Genomic DNA, 21114 nt, shown 5'->3' on the forward strand with positions numbered 1-21114 from the left:
GTTGCAGGTTAGCCCTGGTCTGGCATCACGGCACCCCACTTTGGGGAACCCTGATTCTATCAAAACCTCCACCGGCTGTCTGTCCGTCCGTCCGTCCGTCCGTCCGTCCGTCCGTCAGTCAGTCAGTCTGTCCGTCGCGTCACACTATTCCCCTACTCATATCTCCGCCACCGTTGCCCCGATCCATGCCAAACTTTGCACACACACTCCTTGGCTGCCAAACCACAACCTAACCCCTCATTTCTCACATGGCCCTTTCTAGCTCCACCATGAGGCCGATTCTTCAAAACACATTTGGACACTGCTCCTACAGATTTTGCCCTAAAATCACGCAAAGCGGTACACAGTATCTCTAGTCTACAGTCATGTCATCAACATGCATCTGTCCCGTCTAGCGCCACCATCGGGCCGATTTTTGCAAAACACATTTTTGGACACTGCTCCTACAGATTTTGCCCTAAAATCACGCAAAGCGGTACGCAGTATCTCTTAAGTCATGTCATCAACATAGATCTGTCCCATTTCACATATTCCCTCCTGATTGGCTACCATTCCCTATTAAAGTTTGTGTAAGCGAGCTCGCTTATTTCCTGATTTGGGTCTGTTGAGTCTTACTGGTATACTGGCCTTCATTTACAAAAAAAAGAAAAATTATAAATACTAGGAAGACATCTCAGGGTGACTTGCGACCTCAGGGTGACTTGCGACCTCAGGGTGACATGCGCCAATTCTTGGCCATATGGCCAACCACAGCGTTTCTCTGACGATTCTAGTTGTTGTCATTCTGGGGGGGAGTATGTTCATGTTTTTGTGAGGGTATCAATAGAGGAGGAAAAAAACCTAAAAAAGAGCCTTAGTTTTTGAGGTACCCCTACCCGGGGTAGAACAAAACGCGACATAGTTTTTTCATATCTTTAGGATGTCCCCTTCATGAAATGGATTGTCCCAAGTTTTACTTTGACTGCAAAAGTCATGAAATTGATCCATGAAGGGACTCATCACATAGGCAAAAAAACGCCTATCCTGAAAGATGGAGTTCCAAGTCAATCCTTTGTCATTTTCTACCTGCAGGTTGTTTTTACCTCATACTTGCACAGATGGTCTACAGGTAGTGTCCTTACATCCCAGAACAATCAGAATGCAAAAATATGGTTCTGTTTTGAATCTGCAGCCTTTTATATAAGGACTTTCTATAGGCGGAAATTACATTTCTAAGGAATGTTCCCCTGTAAGTCTGGTGATAATCTTCTATAAGGGGTAGAACAAAACGCGACATAGTTCTTTCAAATCTTTAGGATGTCCCCTTCATGAAATGCACTGTCCCGAGTTTTACTTTTACTGCCAAAGTCATGAAATTGATCCATGAAGGGACTCACCACGTAGGCAAAAAACGCCTACCCTGAAAGATGGGGTTCCAATTCAATCCTTTGTCATTTTCTACCTGCAGGTTGCTTTTACCTCATACTTGCACAGATGGTCTACAGGTAGTGTCCTTACATCCCAGAACAATCAGAATGCAAAAATATGGTTCTGTTTTGAATCTGCAGCCTTTAATATAAGGACTTTCTATAGGCGGAAATGACATTCCTAAGGAAGAATCCCCTGTGATCCTGGAGGTAATCTTCTATAAGGGGTAGTACAAACCCTGACAGTGTTTTGTCCTCTTCATGAAATGGATGGTCAGTAGTTTTACTTTTTTACTGCAGAAGTCATGAAATTGATCCATAAAGGTACTCACCATAAAAAAGCCTACCCTGAAAGATGGAGTTCCAAGTCAATCCTTTGTCATTTTCTACCTGCTGGTTGTTTTATCTCATATTGCACAGATGGTCTACAGGTAGTGTCCCTACATCCCAAGGCCTAATTCTCTTCACCTCAAAAGCAGCAAACATATTCTTCTATAAGCAGTCTATGGTATTCAGACTTAAATGCAGTACAAAAGCCTACCCTGAAAGATGGAGTTCCAAGTCAATCCTTTGTCATTTTCTACCTGCTGGTTGTTTTATCTCATATTGCACAGATGGTCTACAGGTAGTGTCCCTACATCCCAAGGCCTAATTCTCTTCACCTCAAAAGCAGCAAACATATTGTTCTATAAGCAGTCTATGGTATTCAGACTTAAATGCAGTATAGTATGTATGTAAGCCTATATTCAGTAGAATACACTACACTTTGTGCGCCATTCTTAATGCCAAATAATCAGCAGCCTTTTCTCATTTTCATTTATTTCTTTTTCAATCAACAACTATTTTGAGCAGTGTAAGGGAGACTGACCAATGTTTGATTATTTGGCATGCAGTAAGCCAAAGATTCTCAGATCCTGAAGTTCATGAATGTGCTTCGCCAGCTTGTTGAAAGCTTTATTATTGCTTATTCTGAACAGGCTGCTCGTTGCATTGCATCCAGTCAATGCGTGCCATGCTAGAAGACTCTCACACAAAGCCACTCCCAATGTATTTGTAATATCAGACATTGGGATGTATCGTTGTCTATCCCATGACCAGCATGCATGAAAATGGCAGCTATTCCAAGGAGTTGTTGACTGACATAGTAGACGAGCAACACAAGTATATCCATAGTACTGTACATATAAATTAGGTCAGGGTCTGAGAACCTTTGGCTTGACAGATAGTCTACCAGAGGCTTCAGGATGTTCAAGACAATATGCCCTCACTCTCTATGGCCTAAAAAAGAAGGCAAAGGGCCAGGTGTGTTCTAGTCTTGATGAGCTCCGTTGTATTCTAGCATCAACGACAGACATGCCAGTCTCACATCTGCCTCCCACTGAGGATATTTTTGAATGTTCAACAGGCTATGTACCAAACTGGTACAGTATATGGTGCCACAATCATGTCCCCAAACCCCTTTTGTGGAATCCAGTTGGGAAGGGTTGGATGCTAAAGGATCACTAAAGCCTGTCCTGTTCAAAAAATAGCCTGCACCAAGCAGTAAGAGACCTCACCCAACTCTACTGCTATGATAAGGATTGTTGCAGTCAAAGTAGTACGTGCCTCAATGTCTCTCTGTGGGATTGTGTTGTACATAATATTGCTCCTGTATTTACAGTACATTGCCTGTAAACTAAAATAAACAAGAAATGACACAATACTTTTATACCAGCTTGTGCCTTGTGGACCAGCCTTGACTGTAGAGCATTGTAGTGGCCCTTGGTTGTAATCCACTGGGAACTGAATTCCTTCTTACCGTTTATATTATAATAATATATACCATCATACCATATTTATTACCATAAATAGTAAGACGGAATTCAATTAATCCATTGACCAGCCATTGACCAATAGATACACAGCCGATTACGTCACGAAATCTCCTGACAAAATTATGTCCGAATTTGGGAGATCACAGCTTTGTATCCATTGACCAGCTTTGCAAATTGGTCAGTCCCCCTCACACTCAAATTAGTTGTTGATATGAAAATATTGAAAAAGAATAAACGAAATAAATTAAAATGAGAAAAAGCTGCTATTTGATCATTTGGCATGCAGTAAGAATGGCACACATACATAGAAAAACTCCTGATTCACAATACAAGCATATTATGACATATTCTTCTGGTTTCTTTTGGTTGTTGGTGTATTCCCTATTGACAATCTGAATGGAGTTCGTTAATTTGTATTGATAATGAGCACCTTATCGATCCTGCTTATTGACCCATGGGCTTTTATCGAGCCCACTGTTGAGCGCTTTATAATATTTTGTGGGAAGATGTGAGATGTGAGATTCTGAACAGAACTGGTATATTTTTGGATTGGCCAGTTGTTGTGAGTCTGAGTTTGTCTATGAGAATGAGAATTGACAAAAGTAAAAAGTATTGTCATTTAATATCTTTAGAAAATCATTCATTAGTGTGCAGTAAGTGTTAAATGGCTATATATTATGAATAGTACTGTAACAATGTATTGATCGCCTCTTGTCTTGATTATTTAAACATGATGTCATGGGCCGCTATGCTTAATAACAAGCTTGATAAGCCCAAAGCTTATTGATACCGGGATATCAAGTTTGTAGTAGGCCCTTGTTTCCAGCTCCTTCCCTACCAGTAAGTGGAAATGGTGTATGATTAACTTGTGGGGATATTTCTGCACTTTCTTGGTAAATCACTTTTTTGCATTCTGATTATTTTGGGATTTAAGGACGCTACCTGTAGACCATCTGTGCAAGAATGACGTAAAAACAACCAGCAATAGAAAATTACAAAGGATTGACTTGGAACTCCATCTTTCAGGGTAGGCGTTTTTTTGCCTATTGGTGAGTCCCTTCATGGATCAATTTCATGACTTTTGCAGTAAAAGCAAAACTACTGACCATCCATTTCATGAAGAGGACAAGTAAAAGTTATGAAAAAACTTTGTCATAGTTTGTACTACCCCTTATAGAAGGATTACAGGGGAATTTTCCTTAGGAATGTCATTTCCGCCTATAGAAAGTCCTTATATAAAAGGCAGCAGATTCAAAACAGAACCATATTTTTGCATTCTGATTGTTCTGGGATGTAAGGACACTACCTGTAGACCATCTGTGCAAGTATGAGGTAAAAACAACCAGCAGGTAGAAAATGACAAAGGTTTGACATCTTTCAGGATAGGCGTTTTTTTGCTTATGTGGTGAGTCCCTTCATGGATCAATTTCATGACTTTTGCAGTAAAAGCAAAACTCGGGACAATCCATTTCATGAAAGGGACATCCTAAAGATATGAAAAAACTATGTCGCGTTTTGTTCTACCCCGGGTAGGGGTATGGTCAACTTCTGGCCTATTTTTTCCTCTACTACAACCCTAGGAGACACGGGGAGAACATAAAAATACACCAAAAAACACAAAAGTATGTTTCTCACCCCCAGCAGAGCGTGTCCGGCGTGCTTGAGGTAAACACTGTCAGCTCTCTCCAGACTGGTGATGTGGACGGGAATCAGGTTGGAGGCCACCACACTGAGCCAGCACGACTTCTCTCCCTGTAGAAACATAATGAAACAGTCAACGAACAACAGAACCAGTAGGGGCGAGGTCATTTAGCGACCTACAACTGGGTTGCAACCTGGTCGGTAGTTTTCACCGACTGGGTCGCTAAATCTACCGACTGGGTCGCTAAATCTACCGACTGGGTTGCTAAATCTACCGACTGGGTCGCTAAATCTACCAACTGGGTCGCTAAATCTAGATTTAGCGACCCAGTCGGTAGATTTAGCGACCCAGTCGGTGAAAACTACCGACCAGGTTGCAACCCAGTTGTAGGTCGCTAAATGATCTCGCCCTCTCTCAACAGAACTTCTCTCCCTGTTAGGGATGGGACAATATAATATACTGTTTATCGTGATAAAAAACACTTTTAACACATTTAATTTATCGTGATATCGTCCTCCGTCATGCACTGGGTTCAATTCACCTTTCATTTGCCGAGCTGCATATCCGGTACCACTTAAACCCTCTATAATTGGTAAAAGGTACTTATAATCTACATACTTGATACAGTATTTTTTTTTTCACTCTCTATCAAATGTCTTTGATAGAGAAAAAAATAGCCAATCTACAAGCTCTTTGCGATGCGTTGTGAGTGCATTGTGTGTGTGTTGTTTTTGTTGGTATAATTGAAAGATTAGGAAACATGAAAAAAAGCCTAAAGATAAATGAAAATGTGATGTCATAAGACCTTTAAATAATACAAATATATCATTCTGATGCTGCTGTACTGTCACCGTTCGACCCTTGTCTAGCAGAGTGCTTCTTAAAGTGAGATCCTGGGACCCCAGGGGTCCATGGAACGGTTCCAGCAAAATGTGTCAATATAGCCATCAGTTTAACCACTTAACACTTTCAGTGCCAACCCCGAGTTTCCCGAGTTTGGGCCATTTTTGAAGGAAAAAAAAGTTTTTTGGACCTCAAAAAATGTATTAGGCATGATCGCGATATTGCATTTTTAACCCCCATACCAACCCCATCTTTCAAACATGTTTGTTTACATTTGAAGAAAACATAATGGCTGCTATCTCATGAATGCCTGAACGGATTTCCAAGCGGATTTTTTTGGTTTGAGAGCTGTGAACAGCGTGCACACACGTGGTGCATGGTTAGGCATGGGCGTGCATGATCCGTGCACTATGAATTACATGGAAGTCTATGGAGACCATGGACCTTCAAAGAGATTTAAGTGATTGCAACGAGAAAGTTAAGACATTGTGAATTTTCTATTCAATTTGTTATTTTAGAGGTATTAAGTGCTTGAGAACCACTGCCATAGAGGTACACGTTTCTGACGTGCACCTCAGGAGACACACAGACATACAGACAGACCTGTAAGTAGTCGACTCTCCCCAGGGCTCCCAGGAACAGGCTCATCCCAGGCTTCAGAACGTACGTCCTGGGAACGATGGCCTTGCTGGCAACCACCACCTTCACCTCCTCCTCTGTCAGCAGGCTGAGCAGCTGAGACACACAGACACAGAGTCAGACCAGACACACAGGCAACACCACAGACAGATTCATGCTATTTCTGTCCAAGATGAAATGAAATCATACTCAGGCTTAGGCTTGTCACGATACTGGATTTCTAACTTCGATACGATATTTTGAAACATTTCGATACTCGATAACATTTTCGATACCACGCAACCAAAGCGATTTCAGTGCAAAAATGTCTATTTTTATTTGAGGAAAAATACAGAACTTCTTAAGTTACATGGTAGTGCACTTTTTAAAGGCCTGACTTTGATTTTTTCACATTTTAAGTAGAAATAGGCCTTTAAAATAACTAGTAATAAGCCAAAGTAGGAAGGACACACATAAAATTAATGTTGGTGTAAACCAACGAGAGAGGTAAAAACTGGTCAATATTATCGATATTATCGATAATATCGATATTATTGAAACTATTGAAAAGTCATATTGAAAATCGATACTATATTCAAAATCGATACTTTTCGATAAATCGATATTTTTGACAACACTACTCAGGCTACATTAAATGTTGTGTACACAGATTGTATGCCTGTTTCACTCTTATGGATTTTTTTGTTTTGTTTTGTCTCTGATCGTATTCAGTTTCTGACACGCAGGCACACTCCTTCAGTTCATACTTATTAAAGCTGTATTGTGTTTTATTAGTGAAAGACACAAGGCCTGTCTGACGGTTTCATAGACATCATCTCTTCATAGATTAAAGTTGAACTCACGTCTTCTCTTCATATTAAATCATTATAGATTAAAGTTGAACTCAAGTCTTCTCTTCATATTAAATCATTATAGATTAAAGTTGAACTCACGTCTTCTCTTCATATTAAATCATTATAGATTAAAGTTGAACTCACGTCTTCTCTTCATATTAAATCATTATAGATTAAAGTTGAACTCACGTCTTCTCTTCATATTAAATCATTATAGATTAAAGTTGAACTCACGTCTTCTCTTCATATTAAATCATTATAGATTAAAGTTGAACTCACGTCTTCTCTTCATATTTAATCATTATAGATTAAAGTTGAACTCAAGTCTTCTCTTCATATTTAATCATTATAGATTAAAGTTGAACTCACGTCTTCTCTTCATATTAAATCATTATAGATTAAAGTTGAACTCACGTCTTCTCTTCATATTAAATCATTATAGATTAAAGTCTCACTCACGTCTTCTCTTCATATTAAATCATTATAGATTAAAGTCTCACTCACGTCTTCTCTTCATATTAAATCATTATAGATTAAAGTTGAACTCACGTCTTCTCTTCATATTAAATCATTATAGATTAAAGTCTCACTCACGTCTTCTCTTCATATTAAATCATTATAGATTAAAGTTGAACTCACGTCTTCTCTTCATATTAAATCATTATAGATTAAAGTTGAACTCAAGTCTTCTCTTCATATTAAATCATTATAGATTAAAGTTGAACTCACGTCTTCTCTTCATATTAAACCATTATAGATTAAAGTTGAACTCACGTCTTCTCTTCATATTAAATCATTATAGATTAAAGTTGAACTCACGTCTTCTCTTCATATTTAATCATTATAGATTAAAGTTGAACTCACATCTTCTCTTCATATTAAATCATTATAGATTAAAGTTGAACTCAGGTCTTCTCTTCATATTAAATCATTATAGATTAAAGTTGAACTCAAGTCTTCTCTTCATATTAAATCATTATAGATTAAAGTTGAACTCACGTCTTCTCTTTATATTTAATCATTATAGATTAAAGTTGAACTCACGTCTTCTCTTCATATTAAATCATTATAGATTAAAGTTGAACTCAAGTCTTCTCTTCATATTAAATCATTATAGATTAAAGTTGAACTCACGTCTTCTCTTCATATTAAATCATTATAGATTAAAGTTGAACTCACGTCTTCTCTTCATATTTAATCATTATAGATTAAAGTTGAACTCACGTCTTCTCTTCATATTTAATCATTATAGATTAAAGTTGAACTCACGTCTTCTCTTCATATTTAATCATTATAGATTAAAGTTGAACTCACGTCTTCTCTTCATATTTAATCATTATAGATTAAAGTTGAACTCACGTCTTCTCTTCATATTTAATCATTATAGATTAAAGTTGAACTCACGTCTTCTCTTCATATTAAATCATTATAGATTAAAGTTGAACTCAAGTCTTCTCTTCATATTAAATCATTATAGATTAAAGTTGAACTCACGTCTTCTCTTCATATTAAATCATTATAGATTAAAGTTGAACTCACGTCTTCTCTTCATATTAAATCATTATAGATTAAAGTTGAACTCACGTCTTCTCTTCATATTAAATCATTATAGATTAAAGTTGAACTCACGTCTTCTCTTCATATTTAATCATTATAGATTAAAGTTGAACTCAAGTCTTCTCTTCATATTAAATCATTATAGATTAAAGTTGAACTCACGTCTTCTCTTCATATTAAATCATTATAGATTAAAGTTGAACTCACGTCTTCTCTTCATATTTAATCATTATAGATTAAAGTTGAACTCAAGTCTTCTCTTCATATTTAATCATTATAGATTAAAGTTGAACTCACGTCTTCTCTTCATATTAAATCATTATAGATTAAAGTTGAACTCACGTCTTCTCTTCATATTAAATCATTATAGATTAAAGTCTCACTCACGTCTTCTCTTCATATTAAATCATTATAGATTAAAGTTGAACTCACGTCTTCTCTTCATATTAAATCATTATAGATTAAAGTTGAACTCACGTCTTCTCTTCATATTAAATCATTATAGATTAAAGTCTCACTCACGTCTTCTCTTCATATTAAATCATTATAGATTAAAGTTGAACTCACGTCTTCTCTTCATATTAAATCATTATAGATTAAAGTTGAACTCAAGTCTTCTCTTCATATTAAATCATTATAGATTAAAGTTGAACTCAAGTCTTCTCTTCATATTAAACCATTATAGATTAAAGTTTAACTCACGTCTTCTCTTCATATTAAATCATTATAGATTAAAGTTGAACTCACGTCTTCTCTTCATATTTAATCATTATAGATTAAAGTTGAACTCACGTCTTCTCTTCATATTAAATCATTATAGATTAAAGTTGAACTCAAGTCTTCTCTTCATATTTAATCATTATAGATTAAAGTTGAACTCACGTCTTCTCTTCATATTTAATCATTATAGATTAAAGTTGAACTCACGTCTTCTCTTCATATTTAATCATTATAGATTAAAGTTGAACTCACGTCTTCTCTTCATATTTAATCATTATAGATTAAAGTTGAACTCACGTCTTCTCTTCATATTTAATCATTATAGATTAAAGTTGAACTCACGTCTTCTCTTCATATTTAATCATTATAGATTAAAGTTGAACTCACGTCTTCTCTTCATATTAAATCATTATAGATTAAAGTTGAACTCACGTCTTCTCTTCATATTAAATCATTATAGATTAAAGTTGAACTCACGTCTTCTCTTCATATTTAATCATTATAGATTAAAGTTGAACTCACATCTTCTCTTCATATTAAATCATTATAGATTAAAGTTGAACTCACGTCTTCTCTTCATATTAAATCATTATAGATTAAAGTTGAACTCACGTCTTCTCTTCATATTAAATCATTATAGATTAAAGTTGAACTCACGTCTTCTCTTCATATTTAATCATTATAGATTAAAGTTGAACTCACGTCTTCTCTTCATATTAAATCATTATAGATTAAAGTTGAACTCACGTCTTCTCTTCATATTTAATCATTATAGATTAAAGTTGAACTCACGTCTTCTCTTCATATTTAATCATTATAGATTAAAGTTGAACTCACGTCTTCTCTTCATATTTAATCATTATAGATTAAAGTTGAACTCACGTCTTCTCTTCATATTTAATCATTATAGATTAAAGTTGAACTCACGTCTTCTCTTCATATTAAATCATTATAGATTAAAGTTGAACTCACGTCTTCTCTTCATATTAAATCATTATAGATTAAAGTTGAACTCACGTCTTCTCTTCATATTAAACCATTATAGATTAAAGTTGAACTCACGTCTTCTCTTCATATTAAATCATTATAGATTAAAGTTGAACTCAAGTCTTCTCTTCATATTTAATCATTATAGATTAAAGTTGAACTCACGTCTTCTCTTCATATTTAATCATTATAGATTAAAGTTGAACTCACGTCTTCTCTTCATATTTAATCATTATAGATTAAAGTTGAACTCACGTCTTCTCTTCATATTAAATCATTATAGATTAAAGTTGAACTCACGTCTTCTCTTCATATTTAATCATTATAGATTAAAGTTGAACTCACGTCTTCTCTTCATATTTAATCATTATAGATTAAAGTTGAACTCACGTCTTCTCTTCATATTAAATCATTATAGATTAAAGTTGAACTCATTTCTTCTCTTCATATTAAATCATTATAGATTAAAGTTGAACTCACGTCTTCTCTTCATATTAAATCATTATAGATTAAAGTTGAACTCACGTCTTCTCTTCATATTAAATCATTATAGATTAAAGTTGAACTCAAGTCTTCTCTTCATATTAAATCATTATAGATTAAAGTTGAACTCACGTCTTCTCTTCATATTAAATCATTATAGATTAAAGTTGAACTCACGTCTTCTCTTCATATTAAATCATTATAGATTAAAGTTGAACTCACGTCTTCTCTTCATATTAAATCATTATAGATTAAAGTTGAACTCAAGTCTTCTCTTCATATTAAATCATTATAGATTAAAGTTGAACTCACGTCTTCTCTTCATATTTAATCATTATAGATTAAAGTTGAACTCACGTCTTCTCTTCATGTTAAATCATTATAGATTAAAGTTGAACTCACGTCTTCTCTTCATATTTAATCATTATAGATTAAAGTTGAACTCACGTCTTCTCTTCATATTAAATCATTATAGATTAAAGTTGAACTCACGTCTTCTCTTCATATTAAATCATTATAGATTAAAGTTGAACTCAAGTCTTCTCTTCATATTAAATCATTATAGATTAAAGTTGAACTCACGTCTTCTCTTCATATTAAATCATTATAGATTAAAGTTGAACTCACATCTTCTCTTCATATTTAATCATTATAGATTAAAGTTGAACTCACGTCTTCTCTTCATATTTAATCATTATAGATTAAAGTTGAACTCACGTCTTCTCTTCATATTTAATCATTATAGATTAAAGTTGAACTCACGTCTTCTCTTCATATTAAATCATTATAGATTAAAGTTGAACTCACGTCTTCTCTTCATATTTAATCATTATAGATTAAAGTTGAACTCACGTCTTCTCTTCATATTAAATCATTATAGATTAAAGTTGAACTCACGTCTTCTCTTCATATTTAATCATTATAGATTAAAGTTGAACTCACGTCTTCTCTTCATATTAAATCATTATAGATTAAAGTTGAACTCAAGTCTTCTCTTCATATTTAATCATTATAGATTAAAGTTGAACTCACGTCTTCTCTTCATATTAAATCATTATAGATTAAAGTTGAACTCAAGTCTTCTCTTCATATTAAATCATTATAGATTAAAGTTGAACTCACGTCTTCTCTTCATATTAAATCATTATAGATTAAAGTTGAACTCACGTCTTCTCTTCATATTAAATCATTATAGATTAAAGTTGAACTCACGTCTTCTCTTCATATTAAATCATTATAGATTAAAGTTGAACTCAAGTCTTCTCTTCATATTAAATCATTATAGATTAAAGTTGAACTCACGTCTTCTCTTTATATTTAATCATTATAGATTAAAGTTGAACTCACGTCTTCTCTTCATATTAAATCATTATAGATTAAAGTTGAACTCAAGTCTTCTCTTCATATTAAATCATTATAGATTAAAGTTGAACTCACGTCTTCTCTTCATATTTAATCATTATAGATTAAAGTTGAACTCACGTCTTCTCTTCATATTAAATCATTATAGATTAAAGTTGAACTCACGTCTTCTCTTCATATTAAATCATTATAGATTAAAGTTGAACTCAAGTCTTCTCTTCATATTAAATCATTATAGATTAAAGTTGAACTCACGTCTTCTCTTCATATTAAATCATTATAGATTAAAGTTGAACTCACGTCTTCTCTTCATATTAAATCATTATAGATTAAAGTTGAACTCAAGTCTTCTCTTCATATTAAATCATTATAGATTAAAGTTGAACTCACGTCTTCTCTTTATATTTAATCATTATAGATTAAAGTTGAACTCACGTCTTCTCTTCATATTAAATCATTATAGATTAAAGTTGAACTCAAGTCTTCTCTTCATATTAAATCATTATAGATTAAAGTTGAACTCACGTCTTCTCTTCATATTAAATCATTATAGATTAAAGTTGAACTCACGTCTTCTCTTCATATTTAATCATTATAGATTAAAGTTGAACTCACGTCTTCTCTTCATATTTAATCATTATAGATTAAAGTTGAACTCACGTCTTCTCTTCATATTTAATCATTATAGATTAAAGTTGAACTCACGTCTTCTCTTCATATTTAATCATTATAGATTAAAGTTGAACTCACGTCTTCTCTTCATATTTAATCATTATAGATTAAAGTTGAACTCACGTCTTCTCTTCATATTAAATCATTATAGATTAAAGTTGAACTCATTTCTTCTCTTCATATTAAATCATTATAGATTAAAGTTGAACTCACGTCTTCTCTTCATATTAAATCATTATAGATTAAAGTTGAACTCACGTCTTCTCTTCATATTAAATCATTATAGATTAAAGTTGAACTCACGTCTTCTCTTCATATTAAATCATTATAGATTAAAGTTGAACTCACGTCTTCTCTTCATATTAAATCATTATAGATTAAAGTTGAACTCACGTCTTCTCTTCATATTAAATCATTATAGATTAAAGTTGAACTCACGTCTTCTCTTCATATTAAACCATTATAGATTAAAGTTGAACTCACGTCTTCTCTTCATATTAAATCATTATAGATTAAAGTTGAACTCACGTCTTCTCTTCATATTAAATCATTATAGATTAAAGTTGAACTCAAGTCTTCTCTTCATATTAAATCATTATAGATTAAAGTTGAACTCACGTCTTCTCTTTATATTTAATCATTATAGATTAAAGTTGAACTCACGTCTTCTCTTCATATTAAATCATTATAGATTAAAGTTGAACTCAAGTCTTCTCTTCATATTAAATCATTATAGATTAAAGTTGAACTCACGTCTTCTCTTCATATTTAATCATTATAGATTAAAGTTGAACTCACGTCTTCTCTTCATATTTAATCATTATAGATTAAAGTTGAACTCACGTCTTCTCTTCATATTTAATCATTATAGATTAAAGTTGAACTCACGTCTTCTCTTCATATTTAATCATTATAGATTAAAGTTGAACTCACGTCTTCTCTTCATATTTAATCATTATAGATTAAAGTTGAACTCACGTCTTCTCTTCATATTAAATCATTATAGATTAAAGTTGAACTCACGTCTTCTCTTCATATTAAATCATTATAGATTAAAGTTGAACTCACGTCTTCTCTTCATATTTAATCATTATAGATTAAAGTTGAACTCACATCTTCTCTTCATATTAAATCATTATAGATTAAAGTTGAACTCAAGTCTTCTCTTCATATTAAATCATTATAGATTAAAGTTGAACTCACGTCTTCTCTTCATATTAAATCATTATAGATTAAAGTTGAACTCACGTCTTCTCTTCATATTAAATCATTATAGATTAAAGTTGAACTCACGTCTTCTCTTCATATTTAATCATTATAGATTAAAGTTGAACTCACGTCTTCTCTTCATATTTAATCATTGTAGATTAAAGTTGAACTCACGTCTTCTCTTCATATTAAATCATTATAGATTAAAGTTGAACTCACGTCTTCTCTTCATATTAAATCATTATAGATTAAAGTTGAACTCACGTCTTCTCTTCATATTAAATCATTATAGATTAAAGTTGAACTCACGTCTTCTCTTCATATTTAATCATTATAGATTAAAGTTGAACTCACGTCTTCTCTTCATATTAAATCATTATAGATTAAAGTTGAACTCATTTCTTCTCTTCATATTAAATCATTATAGATTAAAGTTGAACTCACGTCTTCTCTTCATATTAAATCATTATAGATTAAAGTTGAACTCACGTCTTCTCTTCATATTAAATCATTATAGATTAAAGTTGAACTCAAGTCTTCTCTTCATATTAAATCATTATAGATTAAAGTTGAACTCACGTCTTCTCTTCATATTAAATCATTATAGATTAAAGTTGAACTCACGTCTTCTCTTCATATTAAATCATTATAGATTAAAGTTGAACTCACGTCTTCTCTTCATATTAAATCATTATAGATTAAAGTTGAACTCACGTCTTCTCTTCATGTTAAATCATTATAGATTAAAGTTGAACTCACGTCTTCTCTTCATATTTAATCATTATAGATTAAAGTTGAACTCACGTCTTCTCTTCATATTAAATCATTATAGATTAAAGTTGAACTCACGTCTTCTCTTCATATTAAATCATTATAGATTAAAGTTGAACTCAAGTCTTCTCTTCATATTAAATCATTATAGATTAAAGTTGAACTCACGTCTTCTCTTCATATTAAATCATTATAGATTAAAGTTGAACTCACGTCTTCTCTTCATATTAAATCATTATAGATTAAAGTTGAACTCACGTCTTCTCTTCATATTTAATCATTATAGATTAAAGTTGAACTCACGTCTTCTCTTCATATTAAATCATTATAGATTAAAGTTGAACTCACGTCTTCTCTTCATATTAAATCATTATAGATTAAAGTTGAACTCACGTCTTCTCTTCATATTAAATCATTATAGATTAAAGTTGAACTCACGTCTTCTCTTCATATTTAATCATTATAGATTAAAGTTGAACTCACGTCTTCTCTTCATATTTAATCATTATAGATTAAAGTTGAACTCAAGTCTTCTCTTCATATTAAATCATTATAGATTAAAGTTGAACTCACGTCTTCTCTTCATATTAAATCATTATAGATTAAAGTTGAACTCACGTCTTCTCTTCATATTAAATCATTATAGATTAAAGTTGAACTCACGTCTTCTCTTCATATTAAATCATTATAGATTAAAGTTGAACTCAAGTCTTCTCTTCATATTAAATCATTATAGATTAAAGTTGAACTCACGTCTTCTCTTTATATTTAATCATTATAGATTAAAGTTGAACTCACGTCTTCTCTTCATATTAAATCATTATAGATTAAAGTTGAACTCAAGTCTTCTCTTCATATTAAATCATTATAGATTAAAGTTGAACTCACGTCTTCTCTTCATATTTAATCATTATAGATTAAAGTTGAACTCACGTCTTCTCTTCATATTAAATCATTATAGATTAAAGTTGAACTCACGTCTTCTCTTCATATTAAATCATTATAGATTAAAGTTGAACTCACGTCTTCTCTTCATATTTAATCATTATAGATTAAAGTTGAACTCACGTCTTCTCTTCATATTAAATCATTATAGATTAAAGTTGAACTCACGTCTTCTCTTCATATTAAATCATTATAGATTAAAGTTGAACTCACGTCTTCTCTTCATATTAAATCATTATAGATTAAAGTTGAACTCAAGTCTTCTCTTCATATTAAATCATTATAGATTAAAGTTGAACTCACGTCTTCTCTTCATATTAAATCATTATAGATTAAAGTTGAACTCACGTCTTCTCTTCATATTAAATCATTATAGATTAAAGTTGAACTCACGTCTTCTCTTCATATTAAATCATTATAGATTAAAGTTGAACTCAAGTCTTCTCTTCATATTAAATCATTATAGATTAAAGTTGAACTCACGTCTTCTCTTTATATTTAATCATTATAGATTAAAGTTGAACTCACGTCTTCTCTTCATATTAAATCATTATAGATTAAAGTTGAACTCAAGTCTTCTCTTCATATTAAATCATTATAGATTAAAGTTGAACTCACGTCTTCTCTTCATATTAAATCATTATAGATTAAAGTTGAACTCACGTCTTCTCTTCATATTTAACCATTATAGATTAAAGTTGAACTCACGTCTTCTCTTCATATTAAATCATTATAGATTAAAGTTGAACTCACGTCTTCTCTTCATATTAAATCATTATAGATTAAAGTTGAACTCACGTCTTCTCTTCATATTAAATCATTATAGATTAAAGTTGAACTCACGTCTTCTCTTCATATTAAATCATTATAGATTAAAGTTGAACTCACGTCTTCTCTTCATATTAAATCATTATAGATTAAAGTTGAACTCACGTCTTCTCTTCATATTAAATCATTATAGATTAAAGTTGAACTCACGTCTTCTCTTCATATTAAATCATTATAGATTAAAGTTGAACTCACGTCTTCTCTTCATATTTAATCATTATAGATTAAAGTTGAACTCACGTCTTCTCTTCATATTTAATCATTATAGATTAAAGTTGAACTCAAGTCTTCTCTTCATATTTAATCATTATAGATTAAAGTTGAACTCACGTCTTCTCTTCATATTTAATCATTATAGATTAAAGTTGAACTCACGTCTTCTCTTCATATTTAATCATTATAGATTAAAGTTGAACTCACGTCTTCTCTTCATATTAAATCATTATAGATTAAAGTTGAACTCACGTCTTCTCTTCATATTTAACCATTATAGATTAAAGTTGAACTCACGTCTTCTCTTCATATTAAATCATTATAGATTAAAGTTGAACTCACGTCTTCTCTTCATATTAAATCATTATAGATTAAAGTTGAACTCACGTCTTCTCTTCATATTAAATCATTATAGATTAAAGTTGAACTCACGTCTTCTCTTCATATTAAATCATTATAGATTAAAGTTGAACTCACGTCTTCTCTTCATATTAAATCATTATAGATTAAAGTTGAACTCACGTCTTCTCTTCATATTAAATCATTATAGATTAAAGTTGAACTCACGTCTTCTCTTCATATTAAATCATTATAGATTAAAGTTGAACTCACGTCTTCTCTTCATATTAAATCATTATAGATTAAAGTTGAACTCACGTCTTCTCTTCATATTTAATCATTATAGATTAAAGTTGAACTCACGTCTTCTCTTCATATTAAATCATTATAGATTAAAGTTGAACTCACGTCTTCTCTTCATATTAAATCATTATAGATTAAAGTTGAACTCACGTCTTCTCTTCATATTAAATCATTATAGATTAAAGTTGAACTCACGTCTTCTCTTTATATTTAATCATTATAGATTAAAGTTGAACTCACGTCTTCTCTTCATATTAAATCATTATAGATTAAAGTCTCACTCACGTCTTCTCTTCATATTAAATCATTATAGATTAAAGTTGAACTCAAGTCTTCTCTTCATATTAAATCATTATAGATTAAAGTTGAACTCACGTCTTCTCTTCATATTAAATCATTATAGATTAAAGTTGAACTCACGTCTTCTCTTCATATTAAATCATTATAGATTAAAGTTGAACTCAAGTCTTCTCTTCATATTAAATCATTATAGATTAAAGTTGAACTCACGTCTTCTCTTCATATTAAATCATTATAGATTAAAGTTGAACTCAAGTCTTCTCTTCATATTAAATCATTATAGATTAAAGTTGAACTCACGTCTTCTCTTCATATTAAATCATTATAGATTAAAGTTGAACTCACGTCTTCTCTTCATATTAAATCATTATAGATTAAAGTTGAACTCACGTCTTCTCTTCATATTAAATCATTATAGATTAAAGTTGAACTCACGTCTTCTCTTCATATTAAATCATTATAGATTAAAGTTGAACTCACGTCTTCTCTTCATATTAAATCATTATAGATTAAAGTTGAACTCACGTCGCGTTCCTTCATGATTCCAGGCGTGTCATAGAGCCAGTGAGCATCTTTCAGCTCGTTGTGAGTGAACGCAACCGCTGGTTCACTGGAACCTTAGAGCACAAAGAACAATAAACCACTGGAACCTGACAATAGAAACTACTCTAAACAACAACACTTGAAACACTGTCCACTAGGGTGCGCTATGGGTAGAGCAACACTGCCATTTACACCAGTGGATCTCAACCTTTTCAGGTTGCGACCCCCAAAATAATCACATTTGCACTGGGGACCCCTCCAGTCATTACATGTTGTTTATCACAGTTCTATTGTGAAAATAGCCGATCTACATGCTCACAGGCATGTCTGTCTAAATAGCATGCTTTCTAAATTACATTTTAAACATTGCGGGTCTAGAAAATGAATGAAGGTCACATCTAGGTCAGCTGCTAGCATCAATTGAAAACGCCACCACTGCCAGGATTACAGGATGGGTCACCAATTCAGGGTTTCCTGCAGCACTTTACAGGCCAGGCGCCCCGCCCGGCCTGAAAACCCCCCCGCCCCCCCAAGGGTATTAAAAAAAAAATTTTTTTTCAAAAAAACTTTTTTTTCTCAAAAAAACTTTTTGGACCTCCAACAATGTACTAGGCATGATCGCGATCGCGAAATTGCATGTTTAACCCCCATACCAACCCTATCTTTCAAACATGGCAGCCATGTTTGTTTACATTTGAAGAAAACATAAGGGCTGGTATCTCCTGAATGCAGGAAATACTCAAGTAAAGTGCAAATACCTGAAAATCTCCTTTGTACAGTATAAGTACAGTACTTAAGTAAATCTACTTAGTTACTTTACACCAATGTTTCTTTTTTTTTACTGTGCTGTAGACTTCTATGTATATGGCACGAGTGCTGGTTGATTAACCTGGGGGAAAAAAACAAGTTACACTGTCCTGTGAAAAACGTAGTTATTCAATGTTGAATAAATGTGAATGATAGCATGTAGTTGTGTTTTCCGTCATCATGGGCACATTCATGTGTTTTTATAGGGCAAAAATAAGAATTAATATAAAAAATTAAGTGAATTAATTACTCGAATTAATTAATTAATTATCAAAAAATTTCGGCGCACGCGCTTCGCGCGTGCGCCATGAGATCCCCCCCTGGTCAACACTTTTTCCTGCAGGAAACCCTGCAATTTATACAAATCATGTTTTCATGTCCTGTTTGGATGAACTGTGGAGAATGTATGTTCAAACAGCAAATAGCAAGTGCTGTTTAATAATGGATACAAGCTCAGGGCTTCCATGAACACAGAAAAGTTGTTTATTACAGGGTTCGTTCCAATTAATTTCCAAAACTTTTCCAGAATATTTAACCCAATTTCCAGGACTATATAACAATAATTCAGCTCAATAACAGGTCGCTTACTCCTATGCTCAATGCCCAAAGACAGGTAGTGTATGCCAGTGGTTCTCAACCTTTTCAGGCCGTGGCCCCCGAAATAATCATGTTTTAACTGGGGACCACTTGTGAGCATGTAGATCGGCTATTTTCACAATTTCTGCCTCTACCATGTTTCATTTGTAATTTCAGAGGTATTAACACAATCAATAACCAAAGACAATGCATAAGTATTTTTTCCAGGACCTTCCAGGACCCTTGATCAATTCCAAAACTTTTCCAGTACTGGAAAAATATCTTTCTAATTTCAAAATATTTCCAGGAATTTCATGACTGTGGGAACCCTGGTATTATCAAAATGACAAATGTTTCAACAGCTAAAGGTGTCTGTTGATGAGGGCTATGAGAGTGACAGGAGAAGGGTTGAAGGATAATACATCTCACCACTGAACATGTTTGTATGACAACGCCCTAATGTGTGATTTGTAAAGCAGTGTCTCAAAGCGCCTGTGACGCATTGAGAGCTTGTAGATCGTCTATTTTCAGAGCGCAACATGCTCTCCGCTTGGCATCAGGAAGGTTCTCGGTTCGATCCCGGGCTCCCCCAGAGTTAGTGTTGAAGAGTCCTTGAGCAAGACTCTGAACCCCTAGTTGCTCCTGATGAGCAGGTTCGTGCCTTGCATGGTTTCCTCTGACATCAGTGTGTGACTGTGTGTGTGAATGTAATGCACACACAATCTATGTAAAGTGCCTTGGATAAAGGTGCTGTATAAATGCACCATTTACCATTTCTTTTTACCATTTCTATGAAATCTAAATGAATAAAGTCACATTGGAGCGACTGAGAACTTTAACCCATGAGTTATGCACATATAGAAGTGCATGAGACCACCAGGCGTGTTATAATAGTTGATAAAGTGTTGAAGTCAGTGTTTAGGTGACTGACCTGGTGTACTGTCCTCTTCACTGTAATAATAATAATACTGACCTGGTGTACTGTCCTCTTCACTGTAATAATAATAATACTGACCTGGTGTACTGTCCTCTTCACTGTAATAATAATAATACTGACCTGTTGTACTGTCCTCTTCACTGTCCTCTCCACCGTAGGCCAGACTGTCTGGATCAAACTCTATGAGCCGTCTGCTGTGGTCAGCCTGCTGGACCCTGAACGTCCTGCCTACACGACCTGCATGCAAACACGCACACAATAAGGAGAAAATCAACTTTATTATGGTCCTTTATCTGCCCCAGCAACACACTCTCACAGGATCTATAACAGGACATTTGTGAGATTTGCCGTAAGACGCCAGCGTTTGTACTTTAGTAGGCTTTGT

At 33.1% G+C, this 21114-nt stretch overlaps 1 protein-coding gene across 1 annotated transcript in view; it reads right to left on the minus strand.

Annotated features, from left to right (window-relative positions):
- LOC308301773 (nitric oxide-associated protein 1-like) overlaps positions 1-21114 on the minus strand; it is a 48332-nt gene that overhangs the window by 10295 nt on the left and 16923 nt on the right. The window contains exons 10-13 of the mRNA XM_080745877.1: positions 20850-20966; positions 18392-18483; positions 6309-6440; positions 4856-4972 (exon numbers count right to left, since the gene is read on the minus strand). Of these exons, the coding sequence (XP_080602003.1) occupies positions 4856-4972; positions 6309-6440; positions 18392-18483; positions 20850-20966 (458 nt within the window). The remainder of the gene's footprint in view (positions 1-4855; positions 4973-6308; positions 6441-18391; positions 18484-20849; positions 20967-21114) is intronic.

The sequence above is a fragment of the Nannobrachium achirus genome (assembly GCF_963921795.1).
Source record: "Nannobrachium achirus genome assembly, chromosome: 17".
Taxonomy (NCBI): Eukaryota; Metazoa; Chordata; class Actinopteri; order Myctophiformes; family Myctophidae; genus Nannobrachium; species Nannobrachium achirus.